Here is a 21,363-nt window from a genome sequence, read left to right as displayed (position 1 = left end):
GGTAAAGTTGACCAAAGTGTTCAAACAAGCCTTAGTCGATGACCCGGTAATCATAATTTATTGATTCCTGCCAGCTGAAGCCCTCAGAGGACCTCTTTGTCATAAGTCACAGCGGGCCACCAGGTGTCCCTCTCACACACTTTGGACAGACTGTGTGAATGAGAGGAAATTCTTCAGAATATCAGCTTTAAAGCATAATAAAAAGATGCACATTAGCTTTTCATTTAATTTTAATGATATTTTGTGGGTCAGGACCCACAAAGAGAAAGGCCAGTACCTGGATACACATATGTGTACACAAAAAATATCTGAATGTGTTCAGCAATTTGCTTAATTTTGCAGTTTGTTTGTCCGTGTGAACACATGAGCTATCTACCGAGCTATTAAACACTACTTTTGTGTTTACTCTCAGAAAAGCTCCCACATTTTCTGCTAGTTTTACTTTTGTTTAACTTGGGGTGTGTCGAGGGGTACAGGAGGCTCGGTCCAATCCTGAAAAATTTGCCACCTTAGAAGCCGCACCAAAGCCAAAATTACTGGCTAACTGTTGTTGAGTCCCTCAACAAGCCAACACAACTTTTAACTTTGATGATCACATTTAGGAGGATCTATTGGCAGAAATGTAATATAATATTTATAGGTTGGTTTGTTTTCATCAGTGTATGAAAAAAAAGAATTGTGTTTTTGTTACCTTAGAACGAGCTGTTTTTATCTACATTGCCCTCCATGTTGAACTGCCATGTTTCTACAGTAACCCAGAATGGACAGACACTGGCTCTAGACAGGGCTTTTTTGTGGTGTAGTTTCTCCTACACACTTTACAGCTCGGTCTCATTCCCAGGTTGTCAAATACAGACGCAAGTTTTATTCAGTTAGTTGCAATCTGAAACTTCACCACTCGATGCCACTAAAGTCTTTCAAAGGTCTGGTGGAGTACTACAGCAGACCTCTGTAGCCTGCTTGCTCATCATCTCCGCTTGAGCCTACCTGACTCTCACAAAGAACTTGAAGTTGCGTTGTGGGTAATGAGTTTTTGACAAGGAAGAATAATATGTGGAATAAAAAAAACAATATCTCTGGTTCTGCTTTATTTGTTTGTTACTCAGCCGATGAAAACAATGTCCAAAGTTTACCAAAAATAACCCTGATGATGTCATAGTGATCAGAGGAAGGGTCTAATTAATGCTATGAAGTTGCATTATGGGAAATAGGAGGCAGCATTTTTGGAGCTTGTCCCATAGGTACTAAAAGACCGGATATCTCGTCCTCTGCTGCTTCGACTCTCTTAAAAATCTGTCTTCTTCTTCTAACAGTGGATAAAATGTCTCACATTTACTGCATTACTCGTATTTTCATCTCTCTTCCTTTTTTTCTGTAAGACTAGTTTGTACGAGTGATTCAAGTCAGATTCATCAAACTCTCTTAACTGCACACACTTGTCGTTAATCACTCGTTTCAGCCTGACGAGTGTCACCAGTTCATAAGGACGTGCACGTAATATAAGGCTACCTGTTCAACTCTGTTTGTGGGCAAGTTACAGTACACTAACAAAAGTCTTAGCAGAAGTTTACACCGCAGGAGCTTCTAACCCTGATCATCATATTTAAACTTAGAGAGAAAGAGAAAACAGGTTCACACCACAGATTCTCTTAAATCACTTGTTGTTCTTGTAAAATTTAGTGGTAATGAAATGAAAACTAATGAAAACACACCTATGACTATTATATTCAAATTCTACCAATTGATCCTAAAATAAATATTCCACAGAGGACTTTTAACAAATCTGTTTGTGCGAGTAATTTATTATTCTATTATTACAAGGTTGAAACATTTCTTACTAACTATTGGAGAACAGAACCTACAATTAGCTGAGATACACTGTTTAGACTGAAGGAAAAATTGTCTTGTACTTTTGAACATTGGGCATTGTCATTAAAAGTTAGAAGATAGACGTGTTTGAGGCTGTTCATACACACACACACATGGATATGTAATGTCATGGTGAACTTGACACATGCTGTGGCATTGGTTTGGACTTTTCACTTTCCTTGTCCTTTAGTCTCATGGGCCTTCAAATGTAGTGTGTGTTAGAGTGTGTGTAGTAGCCCAGATTAATAATCATTATTACTAACATGGTGTGAGACACATTTTCCAATCATAAACTATGTGGGTTGAGAAGGTCACATTCGCACCATGGACTGCTGTTAGACAGATAAAACACACACCGAGGTTTGACTGGAGTTTTATTACACAACTCTGCTACTGTAAAAACAAAGTATTAGATGAAAGCAACACAGGCGGTTTTACAAAAGGACACTTGTACCTTGAAGGAACTCATGGACATGAAAGATTTAGTAACGTGGGATATTTACAGCAAAACGATCTCATTTACTTTAAGTTAAATAACACATTTTTAAAATTCAAGTCATACTGAATGTAAAGAACAATAAAGTGCTTTTATGCATTCCTATTAACGTTTAACCAGTAAGAACAACTACTGAAACTGCAGTTATAATGAACTAGCATCATTCTATAGGGACTACGACTATAAGGTTTCAAATAACACTTTAATAGTCAACATTTACCATAATGCTTAATTTGTATAGGTGATAGGCAAAACAATATAAGGCAAATGATGAAACCAATTAAGGCTCAAAAACAGACTTATCAGAATAATGCAGTTTGCAGGTAAAAAATCACTCTACAGCGTAGTTGTCCTCTTTCTGGTTTACTTGTTAAGGGACAAGCTATCTGTTAAGAAGCATACAGACAGTTGATGGATTAGGGTTAGTGGTTATTTTAACTGTGCGCACTGTGGGGTTTTGGGTGAAGGGTTAACTGGGTTTGATTGGAGGTTATTCTTGGTTTCTGTCCCCAGTGAAGTAAAGCTACTTGTTCGCAGAGGGAGCTGAAGGTGCTTTTAAGGAACAGCGTGGATTAGCTCGGAGCTCAGGTAAATTCAGATCAGCAGGATCACCATTGATGACGATAGTAGACATTAGTCAGGTAGGCCAGTTTTAAAGAGGCTTCTCTGGATCACAGTTCTTCTTGTTTATATATACTGTCTCAATGGTAGTTACTATATAAATCCTAAAAACCCTAGGACTCGTTTCACCGCAGTTAAGTGGTGGTAATGGGCAATAACACTTCTTTAAGGAAACATGATGTGAAAAATACAGATATACTGGTTTATTATAACTTATTTTCATCGTATTTACCATCATCATCCACAGGTTATTATAACATTGTACTCACCAGAGAACTGCTTAGATCTGGGAACATGGTAACATCTATACATCAGAGTCTGATGGCGCAAGAAACCCAATGTGTCTTCTCAGTCAACTGATCACACAAGCTAAAAGTTTAGCCGGTTTATCTAAACCACTTTATTCTGGAGGTAAAAACCTAACTGTTGGCCTGTAAACTGTGGGATGTCTCTTGAGGCACCGATACAAACTGCAAAGTAAGGGTCACGTGGGGCTGCTGGCATGTTTACTTCTGGCTATCTTATACCGTAGTACAAAAAATACAATGGACATGCTTTAGCTGCTAAATGCTCCGCTATGTTGGCAAACTAGTAACTGTGTCTGAGCAGGTGTACTTTGGGTGATAATTCCCCTTTGTTCGCCCTGTTTGGCCGACCTGGAGATTTATTTAAAATCTGTCTGATTGTGTTTCTTGCACGGTCTGACTTCTTTTTAGCAATGTTGCCCCACTCCAAGATCTTAGTACAATGTTATTGTGTAATGTAAAGAAAATGTTATTACCAATAAGAATGATACTCAAAACTACAAATATAAGACCCCAAATTAAACCATAATTATCTTCATCTTCATCATTGTTTGATCGATTGTTGACATCACTGATTGATGACCAGGGTTGTTACCTAGAAATTACCTGTATATACTACTAATTTGGAACAGCCAATATGTTTTGAGAGACTGACATTTTCTATTAATATAATGAGAAAATGTTGTTAATTAGTGTACCTGGCAAGTTACTGAACACACCAATATGTGACGCTTTGTATGCTTGCTGTCCACTCTGACCACCTCCCTGTGATTTATATAAAGGTAGCTCTTCACTCACTCAAAAAACATAATCCAGCCAGCGATTATGTTTACTGATGCAACAAAGGACCTGGGTAACTTGTCAACGTTTGTCAATAAAAGGCGCCTGGCTAGATTCGAGGTGTGGTCTTAGCCGTAGCTGTGAGGGCTGCGAGGGTTAATGGGGGAGGAGTCTTCTCTCCCGCTCTGTCCAATCAGCTGGTAGAGACGGTGGCTGAGGTTCTGAACCTGACAGGTGCCCAGGACACACCCGACCCTCATGAGATGTCCGTGGCCCCTTCCGCCGCCACTGTTGGCATGGCGACGACCCCGTGACCCACGTTGCCAGGCTGGCTCTTCCTGTAGCACATTATCACTCTGGTCAAGCAACGGGTCGGACAACCTCGGCGGGGGCTCTTTGTGGAGCCGGGCCCTCCAGATGATATGTCTCTCTCCCTGCGTGATGTGGTTGTCAATGGCAACGGAGAGGTCAGACGCAGTGGGCATGATGGCGTTGTAAGATGACTTTGGGTATTTAGACACTCTGGGTAAACTCAACCTGAGATGCAGAGAAACACAACAGGGGAGAGAAAATATTTAGATGCAACGCAAAAACTTTACAACTCAGACACACACAACCTGTTTGATGCTGGGCAGTCATGCGTATGTCGCCTGCTTGGGTTTTCTACGTGAAACTGAATCACTATAACAGGATGAAATGTCTCACAGAAAGTCAGGCTTGTACTGCAGGAATGTCCACTACAGTCAACCTGTGGTCTCTTCTTTTTTTTTTTTTTTCACGAAATGAAACCGAGAAAGACTGAATTGAAAGAGAAAGTGAGAAGGAAAGATAGAAGGAGAGATAGACAGAGGGGGGTGAACAGGTGGGAGTCACTTCTGTCTCTGTACCTGACGTGTGTGTGTGCAAGTCTGTCTGTTCCTTTTTTTTCCCCTATATAGGGATTAACATGTCTACGGAAAGCTGATGGTGATACCCAATACAGTATATTTAAAACACCTTACTTTACCCTCTTTTTCCAAGCACCAAAAGCCCTGTCTAGAGCCAGTGTTTGGTGTGTCTGTTCTGGGCTACTGTAGAAACACAGAAGATGACCAATTTTATCTACGTCTATAGATTAAATTGGTTCATTCTATGGTAAGAAAATCATAATGATTCTTATTTTCAGGTGATTATACACTAATGAAAGCATAGTTTGCATATTATATTCTATTTATGCCAATAGATCCTCCTAAATGTTACACACTGGACCTTTAAGCTGAAATCAGTAGTTTTGACATCGTTACAAACAAAACTAACCTATTTGCATAGTTGGTGTTCATATGTTTTTGCAAATGAGGTATTATATTGTCGAGTTGCACTAATGCTAAATAATATTTGTGTTCAAGTAACTCCATCTGTGACATTTTACTCTAATACCAACAACAACCAGGTGAGTGAAACTGGATCATTACAACATCTTATGGAAAACAAAAATCTTATGTTTATGTTTTTTTCTTAAATCTTCAGTGCTACCTAACCACATGTGTCTCATTTAAAAAAATATCTACACCAAGCACTACCCAAATGCAAAACAAGTGCAGGCAACAATAACAACTGTTGAAGGCTAATCACAGCTATATTTTTCTGTGTCAAGCACTGACCCACTTCAGTGATGACTTTAACAGGTTTTCAGTTTACTCTTACAGGGCACAGTGATGTTGTAGCTGAGTCCAGTGGCGAGTAAAAACATTTAAATATCAAATGATCCATGGAAACTTCTCAAACCACACCAGCAGCTTGATCAACGTATGGCTGCCCATTTGGAAACGTTTACAGTGCCACTTTCAAGGAAAAACCCCCCCCACAATGTTGGTGCTAATCTTACATATATTTTTTCACTTTTTAGTAGCTGGCTTAACCCGTTTCCCCCGTTTTCCCACAATCGTTGCACATTTTACACTCACAGAGTCTTCGTCTCTTTCTTCAGAATCAAAACTCTGACTCTCAGTTGTTTGTGGTCACTATGTTAGGCACAGAAAGTGACATCAAAAGTTGATACGGCAGACATTGAACTGGGGCTTTGCCAGCTCAAGGTTATCCAGACTCACACTGAGAGGCAGAGTCTAAATGCATGCACTCGCTGGCATGTATTAGTTCTTGAATTGCCTAGAATTGTGGCACTAAGCGAAGCGAAACACATCCCAGACCTATGTATGTATTGAATACAGTGAGAGGAAATTGACGTGGGTCCTCTCATCTGACTCTGGGTAAACAGCAAACGAGCGTATAAGTACTGCTTACTCATCTTCATGTGGACCTGCAAAACACAGTTAAAGAGTGACAAGCTGTTTCTTTCACATGTCTCTTTGTCAATAATTGAAATTTTAGGCCGACAGTCTAAAACACCAGCTAGCGACCCCTAAAGGTGGCTCTGCTTCCCGCGCCCATCCAGCCCAAGGTGGTTTAAACCGACTGAGTCGACAACAAACTGACCAACAGCCACACGCTCCAACACCAACACAGCTAAAAAATAATAATATTTCCAGTTAATCAACAACAGTATGTGAGCTGGCAGATCTTACAACAGGAGAGGGAAAAACAGAGGAAGAGAGCAGGAAAACAACAACCACTGAACCCCACAGTGGTAAGAGGCTCCTCTTGAGTGTGTTTTAAGTGTTTTCTTTCTCACCTCCCTGCTGTCGAGCCTTCCTTTTTTCTCACTTCGTCACAATACCTTTTTTTCTTTTTCATTAATCCCCACACTTTCTCAGACGTTCAAGAGTTCAGACGCAGTAGAGAGCCAGTCTGTTTGGCCATGTGACCAGTCAGAAATTATGCAATACTTATAGATCATGTTAGGCAGAAGGGGACAAGGAGCACTGGATTCAGTCCAGCTTTCACCTTGTGTGGATTGTTATTAGCATTGTGGAATAATTAATGTCTTATAAAGTGTTAAATAGGTGATCCCTGGTTAGATTAAGTCTTGAGTCTTAAGATTGTTGATTTACCTCCCTACTAACCGACCTACATACCTATCTATCTGTCTGTACATCTGAAAAAGGCTTTGCTAATCAACACAAGTATAATGATTTGTTGAACCACTTTGTATGTGTGTATATTTGTGTGTGCGCACACACACCTCCCCATTCACAAGTAGCTGGCTATTCATGAGGTGAGAAACAAAGAATAAAGGGGCGAGAGGAAAGGAGGAAGATAATGTGTTTGTTTGGTGTGAAAAAGTGGGCCAGAATACCATATGATCTTTATCCTGTAAGTAATCCTGACTGGTATTCTGATCACTCTTCTGGCCGGACACCTTGGGCTCTCTCTGCCACACACACACACACACACACACACACACACACACACACACATGCACACACTCTCATTCATTCACTCACCCACTCCCCGACCAACACACTATTGTGTGTTACACCAGTGACTGGAAGCTTGTGAGATTGCCTAACTCTATTAGCTTTGAATTGTTTTTAATGGATGCTTAATTCTGGCAGTTCTGGACACCCAGACACACACACACACACACACACACACACACACACACACACACACACACACACACACACACACACTGGCATATTGTTGGTTGGTTGGGTTGAGCATACACGTGCAAGTAACACGTGACCGCCTGGCAACAAACAAGATTTACCAAAACAAAAACATGCATACATATATGAAAACACTAGCATATATCCATGTTTTACGTGTGCATGCTGAAGTACTTTTCCACCGTCTTTATACACACATGCACACACACATGCACACACACACATACATGGTTAAAAGGCCACCTGTGGTGAGGTTTAAAACACAGTGGTCTCTGGAGGAAAAGGCACTTGGCGCAGAGGTACCTCGCAGTACAAGGAAATTTAGGCCACTGAACTGCTTGCCAGTGTAACACAAACAATACAGGTAGAACGAACTAATAAAACTCTTTGTCTGCGTCAATGTCAGCATGATAACATTTGCTAATTATTTATTATTTAGTTATTTGGTTATAAACCAAAATATATATTAAAAATGTTAAAAAGTCAGAGGCTCAGCAAAGTTATTTAAAGGATCCAGTGTTGACATTTAGGAGGATGTATTGGCATAAATGGAATATAATATTCAGAGGTATGTTTTCATTAGAGTGTAATCACCTGAATATAGGAATCGTTGTGTTTTGGTTACCTTAGAATGAGTCGTTTTTATCTACAGACGCCGCCGATCGCCTTGTCGTCCACCATGTTGAATGGACAAACCAAACGCTGACTTTCATGTTTTTTCAGGAGTTTCGAGGCCACTGTAGTTTCTCCTACACACTTGACAGCCTGTTCTCATTCCCAGGTCGTCAAATATAGACGCAAGTGGTGTTCATTTAGTTGCAATCTGCAACTTCACTGCTAGATGTCACTAAATCCTACACACTGGTTCTTTAAGTTTATCCTTTAGGGACCTTGAATATCTGTAGCCTGATGATTGATTGATGGACCGACCTACTGACAGGCCAGTGTTGTTTTGAGGTTTGGGGATGAACAACACTGCATGACAGCAGTATGAGTTGAGGTGTGTACTCATATATTTTTTTCTGTACTTTCTACTGGGACCTCTCTCACACAATTTCTCTCTCTCTCTCTCTCTCTCTCTCTCTCTCTCTCGTGTGTTTGTGTATTGTATGGAGTCCAGGTTGTGAACCTGTGGAGAGTCTGAGAGCAAAAGGAGATTCTCCAACATTCCTTCCATGTTAGAGCGCAGCATGGGGTTGTTCACAGAGGAACTGAACACACACACACACACACACTCACACACGCACACACTTTCCTGTCGTAACTCTTCAAAACTACTTTGCACAAAGAAAAGTTTTTGTCCCTATCAGATCCCCACTGTTTCACTAACAGTTATTAACACTGGGTCTATTCATCCTTTTTCTCTTTTCCTCTCTGTCTTCTCAGGATCCTTTATTTTTTCTTTCTCTCTTCCTTTATTTCTTTCCAGGCATTTTGCTGTTGTTACATCATTATGTTTTTTAACGATCAGCGTGGAATCACACTGAGATCCTCTCACCTTGGCCAGGGATTTTTTTGTTGACACTGCCCTAACCTATTAAAACTGTTAACTGAGCTTAATTCTTATGTAAAAATAAACTTAAAACTTACCATTAGATGGTCAACTAGGGGAGAAAGAAATCACAATGCCAAAAGAATAATACGGTAAGTTAGCAGTTTGCTATTGTTCCAAAGTTGTATTAATATATTAAAGAAGTCTACTGATCACAGAGGCAGCTGGAAAACAAATTAGTGATGCATGGGTCTACATGTGACAGTTATGGAAATTTGCTGCTGTCCCTGCAGAACCTCGGTCACAAGATGCATTCATATCCACAACTATTACAGCGTTCAAACTGCTGTCTGTGGAGTTTATACCTTACTCAGAGCGAGGCTTTTTTCGCTGCTCGGCCCCTCAGTATGTACTTAGATCCTTGTATCCCAAATCCCACTAAATCACCCTCACCTCTGTCTCACCTCCTGCTGCTGAGAGGAACCTCATCCTGCTGCTGGACCTTTTTCCCATATTAATACCTGCCAGATGGCAGACGTTTAATGTTCTCCTTCACTAATGATTATTCTCATTATTGGCAGGCTGTTCATTAGTTTTCTGATTAATCAATTGATAATTTAGTCACATAGCGACCCAAAACTGCCCATCACAAGCTCTCATAGCCCAAGGTGGCATCTTCAAACGTCCAGATGTCCCATAGATTTATTCAGTTTGCAGTAAAACAGAGAGAAGCAGCAAATCTTCGTCTTGGAGAAGCCCGAACCAGAATGCTTTTGCTTGATAAATGATTTAAACAGTTATTATCAAAATTCTTTGTCATTTATTTTGTGTCAATTGACTAATTGATTAATCAATCAATTATTTCCACACTAAGCACTAAATCATTACAAAAATAATTGCTGAAATAAAGATTTTATGAGTTTCTCTATCTCTTTTGTTTTGTGTAGTTCAGAGAAACCAGACAAATATGTAATTATGGGGTAAATGAGATATGAATAAAATTGAATTGACTTGATTTTCTATTATTTTAACCTTTAACAATTCTTCACAGTTTATTCAATTACAAATATATATATATATATATATATATATATATATATATATATATTATACCATTAAATATACAATATAGACCTTGTATGAATATGGATATGGTGTATAAAGTACAATAAAGTAATAGTAGTAGTATGATACAGTTAGGTTATAATATCAACATGTTAATATTTTATTTGCAATATTTGACCGAATAATTGTATGGAAAAATACTGACTGAAGATAAAAACATTCAGTTCACTGTAGAAATTTCCCTTTGAAATAATGTAGAAATTAGACTACTCCCTCACACTTTGCCAAAGCGAGCAACATAAAAACCCTAAAATAAAATGTAAAGCAAAGTTTGGTTCCAAGAGTCAAGTCTTCTCATTTTACACCTGCAACTTGAACAAGCATTCACTCTCCGGTGTGTAAAAGCTGAATGAGGCAGTATAGTACCTTTGTCTGTGAGTGAGGCTCTGCAGAGTCAAAGCCCGGGAGTGGATCTCCAGTGGCAGGAAGCCGAGCAGCAAGCACAGCCAAGCCGGCAGCAGCGCACACATGGCGGTGCAGTGGAGACGCACTGCCCGGAGGGGAGGGAGGAGGCGGATCTCAGAAGACCAAAATATTATATATATATTTTTAAAATGCGTAAAAAATCCAATCAAAATTCTTGCGGAGTTGACGAATTCAAAGTTATGTCTGAGTACTAAATTGTCCCGTACAGATGAGTGACCTTGACAGCATCACCAGTCTTGTCTGCTGCATCCTCTCTGCGCGCTGGCTTTCTCGCTTTTAATTAGAAAATCCGCGGAAAAAGAAGGACCTGAAAACTCAGAAGTTCATTGGGGCTCACATCGAGAGCAACTGGAGTCCTGAGCTCTCTCATTTATAAAGCCTGACTGAGGGAGGAGGAAGAGGAGAAGGCGAAGGGGGGAGGGAGGAGGAAGAAGGCTTATTGTCTGTCCTACTCAACAACCTATCCTCTAATGAATCCCGCAACCTAATTAAACCTGAAGAACTCCAGTCTTCTCATATAATCTTGGTTGTAGAGGTAAAGCACATTTGCCATATTTGTTGTTTTGGGTGTTTAGAAAAAACAAAACTTATTGGTGTCCTTATATATTTCTTTTTACAATTTGTATTACCTACCTATAGTTGTAGCCAGAATGACCTTGACCTACTTAGAAATGAACTTATTAACACAGTGAGGCCATATTGAGTTCATTGGAACCCTGTAGGGCTACACTAACATAACTTTATATATAATGTAGAGACAAGCTTAGAATATTGTGAAGCTTTAACCATTTATTTTTAGAAATGTAAAAATAATTGATGTCATTTGTCACAATCTAGAACTGTTCTATAATAGTATTTCAAGTGATTATGACTAAAAAGCTGGACATTTTTATAGGCACTTGTGTCTTTTTTATTATTATTTTGGGTTATTCTGTGTTAAATTGACAGACAAGTCAGACTTATAGCTGAGTTTGTGATAATAAAATAAAAAAAAAAACATGCATGGTGGGTAAGGTAAAGTTAAAATGTGCTAAACAAAGACAAAAATGAACCAAAATCAACCTGGACCTCAATAACTAAGTCATTAGCAATACTGCTATGGATAGAAATTAAAAATTAAAGCCTGCAGGTGTTAGTGAGACCTTGAGGTGTGAGTGTGATTGTTGAACGATTGATTGGAAAATGATAAATACAATTATGCGTCAATAATTAGCTCACAGTAAAATATTGCTGATAAGAGATGAAAGAAAGAGCCTTACAATACAGCTCCTGGTTCTGGCATTAAAGGCTACTGCTCAACAGAGCAACCATGTGTTGTATCTGAACTGTATATATAGTAAAAGCTTTGGCCGTCTAGATTTATGCCCGCTTGCCCTTTTTAAAAGCGAAGCTTCTGGTGGAGCACACGCTCTTGTGATGTTTGTAAATTTAACCACAAATACTGACATTTATCTTTACAACCCAGCACAAGATTCAATCTCAATAAAAGCAAAAAAATAGGGGATCACTCCCGGGCATGTTTGTGACTTGTGTGGATCCATGCACAAAAGATTTCCTTTGTACAGTACAGTATTTACAGCATTTAACCTGCTTGCTCCATTTAATCAGGTAGATTAAGAACTGTTTTGCAACAGAGACCTGAGTGCAGCAGCATTATATGAATTGCTGTGGTGGTCCAGTACGCGTGTATCTGCCCCTCCTTGCTGCTGTTGTTTGAGAAGTGGATTATAGGGATGTCACTGTACAAACTGTAACCCGCTGATGTGGGAGTTAGGAGTTGTTAGATTAATCTCAGGAGTTGTGGCATGATTAACAAGTGAGAGAAAAAGAAGAAGACATTTTTTTTTTATATTTATCTTTTTTTCCTGTGAAATACTGGGGTTTTTACCTCTTCAAGCCTCTAAATATTCAAATTAAAGTGTCTCAGAAGGTAAAGATCAGTCTTGAAATGCTTGAAATGCTCATATCCAATAGAAATATGTAACCTATGACAAGAGGTTGTGAGTTGACTTTACTTGAGGGTCACATGGTTAAAAGGTTGGGAACCAAAGCTTTAACTTGCCCAATAGATAATGTTACATACTTTTTGATATGGAAAAATATCTTATCAAAATGGCGGACTCCATGGAAGGGGACCCGTGTTGTCTGTAGTTATAAAGCATACCTGTGAGTATTGTATTCCATTTCTGCCAATAGATACTCCTAAATGTTACACACACGACCTTTAATATAGTTGTGTAACCAGGTTCAGGTCAGCCTGCCCGGCTACTGTCGCCAAGATGCCCCTTCATTTACAAAAACCTCCAAAGAAGTAAAGGTTCCACGTTAGTTGCAGTGATCCTGTTCTCCTCATTTTTCTTGTATAACAACAAGTATTCCCTTTTGTAAAGGAGGACACAGATGAGAAGCTCAGAGTCTGAACCTGATTAAAAGAATGCTCTGTATGTGGAGGTGGCTTCAGGCCTTAATTAAAGGGCTGAGTGTGTGTGTGTCTGTGACTCAGCAGATTTGCAGTATTACCCTCCTAAGCTCAGTTTCCAACACCGTGAGCCTCAACTCAGTCCAACATGTGCATTAACACATCTCCTATCTGTCCTAAGAACAAAACTTGTATGTGTGCGTGTGCGTCCACACTATCCAGACTCATACCCTCTTCCTCTGATCTCTTAGCAGGCAATGATGCTTTGGCTCTCCGTGGAAAGGCTGAGTTTCAGACTTAGTCTTAACTTTGACGAGCCTGCTGGACACCTCGGGCTGAAATTAGAGAGGAAATCAGATGTCTGGCCGCATTCGCAATCTATAAGTATAATCTGAGCAACTTTCAGCTTGTCTACGGATTAAAAAGAAGATCCGAATCTTATGTTAAATCTGAAGAGTCCAGTTTTTGGATGTGGACTTGATGTTGCACAAGGAAAAGAGGGTGTCACTGTATAAAAAGCAGGAGATTTCACTGTCAGGTTCAATGAGTGCAGACGGGTTGAGAAAGGTAGCGCTGAGGTGCAGAGACGAAAGAGATATGCTTTCATTGGAGCCTTCTTTGCAGGGCATTTGCAATTACGCTGGAGGAATATGTTGCCAGACAAGTTGCTTTTTGTGTTTTCAGCAGATTAGTCATTTCAGCACTTAATCAGAAAAGCACAAAAAGATTAGTTTTAGTATAAGTTTCTGTGAAGAGTGTTAGTTCCTAAAAGTTGCTTAAAACCTAAAAGTGTTATTATAAGTACAAATAAAGGTATTTGAATTAGTCCTTTTCTCACTTAATTATACAGATATGGAAAGTTTATTCCTATTAGAATATTATAATATATATATTTTATAATATAATATTGGAATTATTTGTATTTTTCTTTATTGGACAAGACAGTGCTTGAAATTATAATACAATACTGATCAATAAAAAAAACATACATAAAATGTTAAAAATGCAAAATGTTTATATAGAAGTATTCTTCAGACGTTGAGCCATTACAATGTGGTGGTATTTTGATGCCTCTGTGTGGTGAAAGATGGGACTACATGCTCACAATGAAAAAAACCTAGCACACAATACTGTAATAATTAATTAATAATAATATCTTTGCTCATATTGTTCCTTTTTATCCTGTTCAAGATTTCAGGGTGGGTGGGTTGGGGAGACTAAAAAATGTGTCATGGCAGGCTGCAATATGATTCAGTTTTGTTGCTGCACGGTCTTCAAAAGTTTTGAGTTGCACAATCACACTCACCCACTCCCAGAGAAAGGGAAAAAAGTATCTATACATCTACTACACATAGGCCACTAATGTATGTACAGTATGCTGCTCTACTGATAGTGAAACTGAGGGTTAACCGAGAGTGACTTGATCGTCTCGGTATCAGATTGCTCTCAGCCCCCCGATAGTCCTTTTGCTTTTGTGACTGACAGCAAAAAGTAGACGAAAGCAGATTGCATCTCTTGACAAATTGCCCACAGGGCTGTCAGCGCATATAAAGGTGTCCTCTGGTAGCACTGCAGCTCCAGGATTTGTCTCTTGATTACATCAGTCTTGCTCTCAAATGTCCCCTCTTGGAAATGTACACAATATGTTAACAAAGACTGGGGTGTCTGGGGTTTGTTATTCCTGAAACTAGAGTGAAATCTATTTGTGTTAGATCATTTAGTGGTAATAGGTCACAGATTTTCAAAGTCTGTTACTATGACAAAATCGAGAAAACTGCACCACCAACACCCTTATTAATATTAATGTTTGTTGCGAAACTACAGTTACCATAATTTGGGGGCTTTGGGGGATGAAACAGGAACTATGTTACTATGTGGAGTGTTTTTTTTGTTTTTTGGATGATGATATTTGTTTACATTTTGGCAAATTGGCCGAATTAGTTATTTGCAGATTTTGTTTGCAGTCTACTCACAGACGTACAGACAACTTATCTCTGATACTTAAGAAAACTAAATTCTCAGGCAAGTTCTGGAGAAAAATGAGTCTTTTCTTCTATTATTTCTATCCAAATCTATGCTCATTTATTTGAAATGGACAACGGAGATAATGGCAACCTGTCATACTGAATCTAAATCAATGAGTATAATGTCTGTGTGTTATGATTTGAGGTATGATTTTATATGATTTTTGACTCAGATTGCACCATAGAAACATTATCGTATTGCTCCCATGAGCTGTGTGTCTGCCAACTGCTGCTGCCTTGTTAATAAACAAGCACATTTTTTTTATTTCTATACAATGCAGAACATAAGTATTCTCAACAATCGCACATCCTCTATTTTCTTCCCTTGAAGACACTGACTTTACAGGTTTACAGTAAATGCTGACTTTCCAGTTTTAAGTGTCCTGGAGGCTCTTCGTATAGTAATACATGAAGGTAACTGATACATACTTCTATAACTTGTGAATACAGTTACCACTGGACCCAACCGAGATGTAAACACTCTCACATGAAAGCTTTAAACTCCAAACTCAGCACTTTACCTTCATTGTCATTGTTTTATTTCAAATCCAATATGTTGCAGCTGACAAAGCAAACATTTACAGACTGCAGTGAACTGTAGCTGACAGTGAAGGTTAAAACGACATACATGCTGACTGAGTTCCTGTGCTGGCAGCAGGTGGTGCTGCTCTCACACCCGGAGAGGTGTAATACCTGGAGACATGTTGACAGTACCAGCATTTACTTCAGGACCAAAACAAAAAGTACATGAGATAGTTGCATTAGATTATATAACAGAGTGCCTGAATGTAGAGAAGTGAGACTGATAAAAATGTCACAGTTAGGAATCTTTTGTTGTTTTAAATCTGCCATAAATGTTTGTTACAGAGTACAGAATCATACATAAAGATGCAGAGATAAGCTTGTGCTATTCCATGCAAACGCAGTCACAACAATGTAATCACATTTACATCAACACAACACCCTTGAGGGCACATTATGTTTAAAATAACGGAACTGTCTGAGTCAGTTCATGTCTTACAGGAAAAGACAACAGAGGAAAATTCAATGTTTTTTTTATTATTACTGTGTTAAGTCTGTGAGAAAGACATAAATGACCTTGAAGATCTTGACCTTATCAAAATACAATAATGCAGCATTATGTTAAAGTACGCAAACATGCAATATAACAGTTTCACACAGTATGATACAATGACTGATGCCAACTATATACAACAGGAGCTGTATGCTCCTGGTCTGATCTGATTTACCACTTTTTAAAAGCACATCATTCATTCTCCCACTACTGTTAAGAAACAGTATTTTTTTCTTTTCTATTTTACAACTTCTAGACCTTTACAAAAAATCCATACAGTGAAATAGTTTAAGTTTGGCCCAGAGTGGCAAGAGACAATAATAAGTATAAATGTGTGTGTGTGGTGAAAGTGTGAGTGTACTGTTACATACAATATGCATGTTTGCTCTTTAGGTACAGCCGTGCTGTCCCAGAGCTGTGATGAGGTCCTGCAGCGGCTCAGTGTCTTCCGGCTCCAACAGGGCGTGCTGCCGGCAGAAGAGTGTGAGGTGTGTGAAGAGTGTGTTGAGGTGTGGGTGCAGACCCAGCGCAAGGGTCTCTCTGTAGTGAGACCCGTAAATGTGAGCCAGAGTCCTGAAAAACAGCAAAAATACCTTCTGGACGAGAAAGACGAAACCTGTCGGAAACACTGAACCTGGAAAGAGGGAAGAGAGAAATGGCTTAGCACTGAAACCAGAATGTGATGCAGAACAATGCAACATAAAGAAAATGCCTTTTACCTGCTTTTGTGGGGAACACGTCTTCATCAGTCAGTAGCTCCTGAATGTATGACATGGCATAGTCAAAGTAGAGCGGGGCAGAGCACTTCAGCTTCCTCCCGTGGTCATCGGTCCAAACATAAACCCTGACAACACCAACACACGGTTATTAGGACACAACTTGATGTTTTATCTGTATTATAAAGTAAATAACAGCATCTATGTTGAATGTTTTTCAAAGGATAAATATGATATCACTGTAGAGTCATCTGATGGCAACTGAGAAAACTACTGTCATATGCAGTTGAAAGCTCTTTTTAAAGCTGGTGTTTCCATGCTCAACTTTCATTATCATGAATTAAGTTTTGCTACTATTTGAACAAACATCAACATCAATGACACAAAAAAACAATCAATTTCTGTTTAATATATTTTTATCAAAATCAATGCAGCAAAACCAAAAATATTGTCATTCTTATTCTTCCTCGCCAAAACCTGGCGCCTCTATTACCCATAATGCAATTCAACGGCAACAGTTGTGTAGCATTGAGCTGTAAGCATCAAGCAAAGCTGAGGAGTGGGTTACAGATATCTGGTTTTTGTTTTTCATTTTCAAACTTCAGTCTCAACTGACGCTGACTCAAGTGACATCACTTGAGGAAATGTATCAAATATCACACCGCTCCCACTGGAGCCACAACTTTATTCACCCCAGACCTAACAGAAAACAGTTCCCCTAAATATAAGAATCATTGTGTTGTGTGAATGAGTTGTTTTTATTTACAGAGGCCACGGGTTGCCTCCCACGTTGAGCCGCCATGTTTCTACAGTAACCAAGATCGGACAAACCAAACACCGACTCTAGATAGGGCCATTTTGTGGCCACCGTGGTTTACTCCACAGCCTGTTTATTTCCAGGTCACGACACAGCCGCAAGTGGTGTTCAGTTAGTAGCAATCTGCAATTTCACTGGTAGATGCCACTAAATCCTACACACTGGTCCTTTAAAAGTGGAGGCAAGTACAATTTTGTCTGTGCTGCCCAAAGCATCGCAAACTAACATTAGAGAAATTCAGCAGTAATTTGTCTTTCCAGAAACAACCTCCCGGTCGCTCAGGATAGTCCACAAACCGCACTGTCAACAGTTTTCATGGTTTTGGGACAATTTCTTTGGAAGAAAGAAGCTCATATAAAACAGATCCACTGCAAGGCTTGTGGATATCTCAGAACTTCTGCAAATAAAACTTAAAAGTATTGGCATCCAATCCAATCCAACTTTATTTGTTAAGCACTTTAAAACAACCAAAGTTGACCAAAGTGCTGTACAGGAGAATAAATAAGACATCATAAATAAAAGACATAACAGCTCACATGAGGTGCAAAGACAAGATACCATGAGGACAGTGAGGAAATATGTTTGTTTTTTTCTTGTGATTTGGGTAAACATCACTTTAAGTACATGCAGTATAATTCTCAGTAACTTACGTGTTGCCTGGTCCGCAGGCCGTTGGGCAGGTGCTGGGAGTGCAGAACTCGGACAGTGCACTAGAGAACAGGTTTATATGCTTGAAAAACGCCACAGCTGAAAGAAATCAATAAGGAAGAAAATTACATCTTGTACATTGTTCTACGTCTGTTTTTTTGCAGCGTGCGGGGGAGGATAAGGGGCACAAACAGTCAGAATGGGGTCAACTCACTGTTGCTGGCAAGCCACTCTGCCTTGTCGACGCCAGGCGGCAGCTCTGTGAGAGCAAACATGTCTGTGTGTGTGATCCGCTGGCACACATTCTGCTGCTGCAGATACGGACGCTCCTCCAGATTATTGTTATTAATTCCCCTTGGGAAGACAGTGCAGAGTTAATGAAGCAGAGACAGAAAGAGAAAAGACAGAGTGACAAAAAATATGGCTGTGTAAAACAATCGATAGGTCAGTGGATTAATTACTCCTCCTGCAGCCAGTAGATAACACGTTTTACACTCTCTGATGCTCTCTCATCTGTCTTGCCCTCTGTGGCTGGCACACACATATGCAAACACATACAAACACTGCTGTAGCTGCAGACCTGAATGTCCAATAAACCAGCAGTTAATGTAATGAAGGCAGTAAATTCAGAGCCAGAGTAATTACTGTTAATGAAGCTCACTGCTGCAGTGGTCAGTGCTATAAAGCAAATAAGTGAACAGATAAATGTGCAAGATAATATACAGAAGTGAGTACTGAGGCCTGCTGGCTTTACCAAACCTCTCTTTCCAACATCAGTTCATATACCTACTGATACGCTACAGGTAGTGCTTTATTATCAGTCAGTACCACGGGACTGGCAGCTTGGGAACTTGTGATAACTATAGAGCTCGGGTACAGGAAATAAATGATGTTGTTTGCGAATGCCAGTGTGTAATGGAAAGTCAAACTTGGCAGCAAGATTTGACTTTATGCAAACAGGGTCTGCCACGTAGACACAGGTAGTGTGCTGAGATGGTGATAACTGCTCTACTCTTGTCTGTTTGTGGGCAAGCATGTTTTTAAGATGGTGCTTTGGATTGAATATTTAAAAGTGTAGTGGAATCAAGCAGCTGCCGCTCTCGGTTTTTAGATGTCTTCTCACACAGCAGCTGAAAGTTTACTCAGTGTGACCTTGCTTTACTTGCGATAAGGGAAACACAGTGCTCTCTATGGGGTTTTTTCTCCCCCTGGTGTGTGAGTGAGGGCTGGGCGGGGAGAATTTGTTTAATGGTCTAAACAGCAAGTCTTTGTCCAAAGTAAAGGTCAGGAGAGGTGGAAAGGGAGAAATAGTGACAGAGAAGAATGTACACATTAGCTGTACAAAGGTACAGTAGTGTAAATGCAAACCATGACAAACTTCTCTAATGTCCACAGGAACTTCTTTTGTTAACATCCTGTTCTGTTCCAGCTCCATGGCATTAACTCAGTTACCGCCTCTTGGCTACCAGTTGTCAGCACGCACGCACACACACACACACACACACACAACCCCGAGCTACTTGTAATGTTGTGTTTGTGTGTAAACACGCTCCTCTGTGACCCTGCTCTCCCGCTCTCAGCCGTCTGTTTACCTTTACCTCTGCCGTGTGGGTGAAATAAACACTCCTCTTCAGCACAGCCAGCTGGCTGGAAAAACATTCATCCTGGAGCAAATGTTTGAATAGAAACATGTACACATACAATCTTTCCTCGTCTTGGTTTAAACTACTTCACAACATGTGTTCCCGCTGTGAGAGGAATCCACCTTCACTGATGCCATCAGACAAATATGTAACACACACACACACACACACACACACACACACACACACACACACACACACACACACACACACACACACACACACACACACACACACACACACACACACACACACACACACACACACACACACACACACACACTCTTATCTGGAGAACATTCCTCTGTAAACCATGTGCAGCCAGCTTTCTAGTCGTGTTTCTTCCGTACTGTCCATTGCTAAAACTCTATCTTCCTTTTCTTTTATGTTCTATATAAAAGGAACAATAGGAAAAGTCATTATAGACAGATGGAACAGCAAATGCAAAACACTGAACTCGTTTCCAGACAGGAAACTGAAACAGGAGTGTGAGTGTAAAGTTGATGAAGACATACACAACTTACAGTTTTTCACCGCTGATGTCAGAAGGCTGAAGAGTCTTGCTGTCTGCCTTTGTAGCCGAGGGGTAACTATGGCAACCCCCCATGGCGTAAAGCTAAGAGCAGAGCTGTTGGTCGTGCCAGCCCCACTTTTCCATCCCAAACATACTAACCCACACACTTCCACACACTACAGGCAGCATATGGTTACTGCTGCTCCAACACAGCTCCCAGATGAATCCATACAGCTGACAAACACATACAGTAAAGTCCCTTTTCTGACAAAGTTTTCCAAAACACACACGGAAAAAAGTAGTCCAGGAGTTGAGGGTTATTTCCTGTGTGGATAAGTGAAGCTTTCCAGCTGTCTGTCTCTCCTTTCGCTCCAGTGATCCAGTGTCAGTGTGTATATGTCTCCTTTGTCTGGAGTCCCACACCCCACAGGCTCCTCCTCTCACAGCTCCAAGCGGACAGGCAGGTTTCTCCACAACCCACTAAAGTAAAAAAAAAAAAAAAAACAACTCCGCCTTCTTCCCCTTTCAACACACAGCATACACTCTCTTCCCCACATGTATGCCCTTCTCTACGGAGAGAGCAGGCAGGTGTGGATGACAAAGTAAAGGTGGTTTTTCCTCTGTGGATGACGGGGAAAAAGAGAAAGGAAAAAGAAAGGGGAAGGCAGGGAGAAGAGTGGAAGGAGAGGTTGGAGCAGCAGCAGGTGTGTTCAGTATCTGTGCTCCACTCGTAAACTATAGAGGAATGTGATGACATACATGATGCATCTGTGCCAAGGAATGAAAACACACACCCACAGTGAAAGGGCAATGATATATAGGTAGGACTTGTGTGTGTGTGTGTGTTG

The 21,363-nt window shown here is 40.0% G+C and overlaps 2 protein-coding genes across 4 annotated transcripts; both read right to left on the bottom strand.

Moving 5' to 3' along the window:
• Positions 1-2,226: 2,226 nt before the first annotated feature.
• adm2b (adrenomedullin 2b) lies at positions 2,227-11,014 on the bottom strand. 3 transcript variants are annotated; one of them, XM_051382286.1, is made up of 2 exons: positions 10,600-11,014; positions 2,227-4,608 (listed from the first exon to the last, which is right to left on the bottom strand). In XM_051382286.1, exons 1-2 carry the CDS (start codon positions 10,701-10,703, stop codon positions 4,200-4,202), a joined length of 513 nt encoding a protein of 170 aa, XP_051238246.1. In that variant the 5' UTR covers positions 10,704-11,014; the 3' UTR covers positions 2,227-4,199. The 3 variants fall into 3 exon arrangements, with proteins under 3 accessions (XP_051238246.1, XP_051238247.1, XP_051238248.1); XM_051382287.1 differs by lacking the exon at positions 10,600-11,014 and adding an exon at positions 6,740-6,886; XM_051382288.1 differs by lacking the exon at positions 10,600-11,014 and adding an exon at positions 6,785-6,871.
• A 4,604-nt stretch (positions 11,015-15,618) lies between these two features.
• On the bottom strand, positions 15,619-20,942 carry LOC127352835 (MOB kinase activator 2). Its single transcript, XM_051381549.1, has 5 exons — positions 20,526-20,942; positions 18,573-18,712; positions 18,361-18,457; positions 16,897-17,021; positions 15,619-16,811 (listed from the first exon to the last, which is right to left on the bottom strand). The coding sequence occupies exons 1-5, from the start codon at positions 20,606-20,608 to the stop codon at positions 16,567-16,569; spliced, it is 690 nt and encodes a 229-aa protein (XP_051237509.1). The 5' UTR covers positions 20,609-20,942; the 3' UTR covers positions 15,619-16,566.
• Positions 20,943-21,363: the final 421 nt, after the last annotated feature.

The sequence above is a fragment of the Dicentrarchus labrax genome, unplaced genomic scaffold (genome assembly GCF_905237075.1).
Source record: "Dicentrarchus labrax unplaced genomic scaffold, dlabrax2021, whole genome shotgun sequence".
Lineage (NCBI taxonomy): Eukaryota > Metazoa > Chordata > Actinopteri > Moronidae > Dicentrarchus > Dicentrarchus labrax.
The sequence above is the reverse complement of the archived record's forward strand: the minus strand, read 5'-3'. Positions and strand labels throughout refer to the sequence as shown.

Excerpts from the sequence above, each read along its gene's own strand:
- adm2b (XM_051382286.1), bottom strand. The coding sequence starts at position 10,703 with ATGTGTGCGCTGCTGCCGGCTTGGCTGTGCTTGCTGCTCGGCTTCCTG. Across the intron at positions 4,609-10,599 it reads AGCCTCACTCACAGACAAAG|GTTGAGTTTACCCAGAGTGT; the intron begins GTACTATACTGC and ends TCTGCATCTCAG.
- LOC127352835 (XM_051381549.1), bottom strand. The coding sequence starts at position 20,608 with ATGGGGGGTTGCCATAGTTACCCCTCGGCTACAAAGGCAGACAGCAAG. Across the intron at positions 18,713-20,525 it reads GACATCAGCGGTGAAAAACT|GGGAATTAATAACAATAATC; the intron begins GTAAGTTGTGTA and ends TGTCTTCCCAAG. Across the intron at positions 18,458-18,572 it reads AGAGTGGCTTGCCAGCAACA|CTGTGGCGTTTTTCAAGCAT; the intron begins GTGAGTTGACCC and ends GATTTCTTTCAG.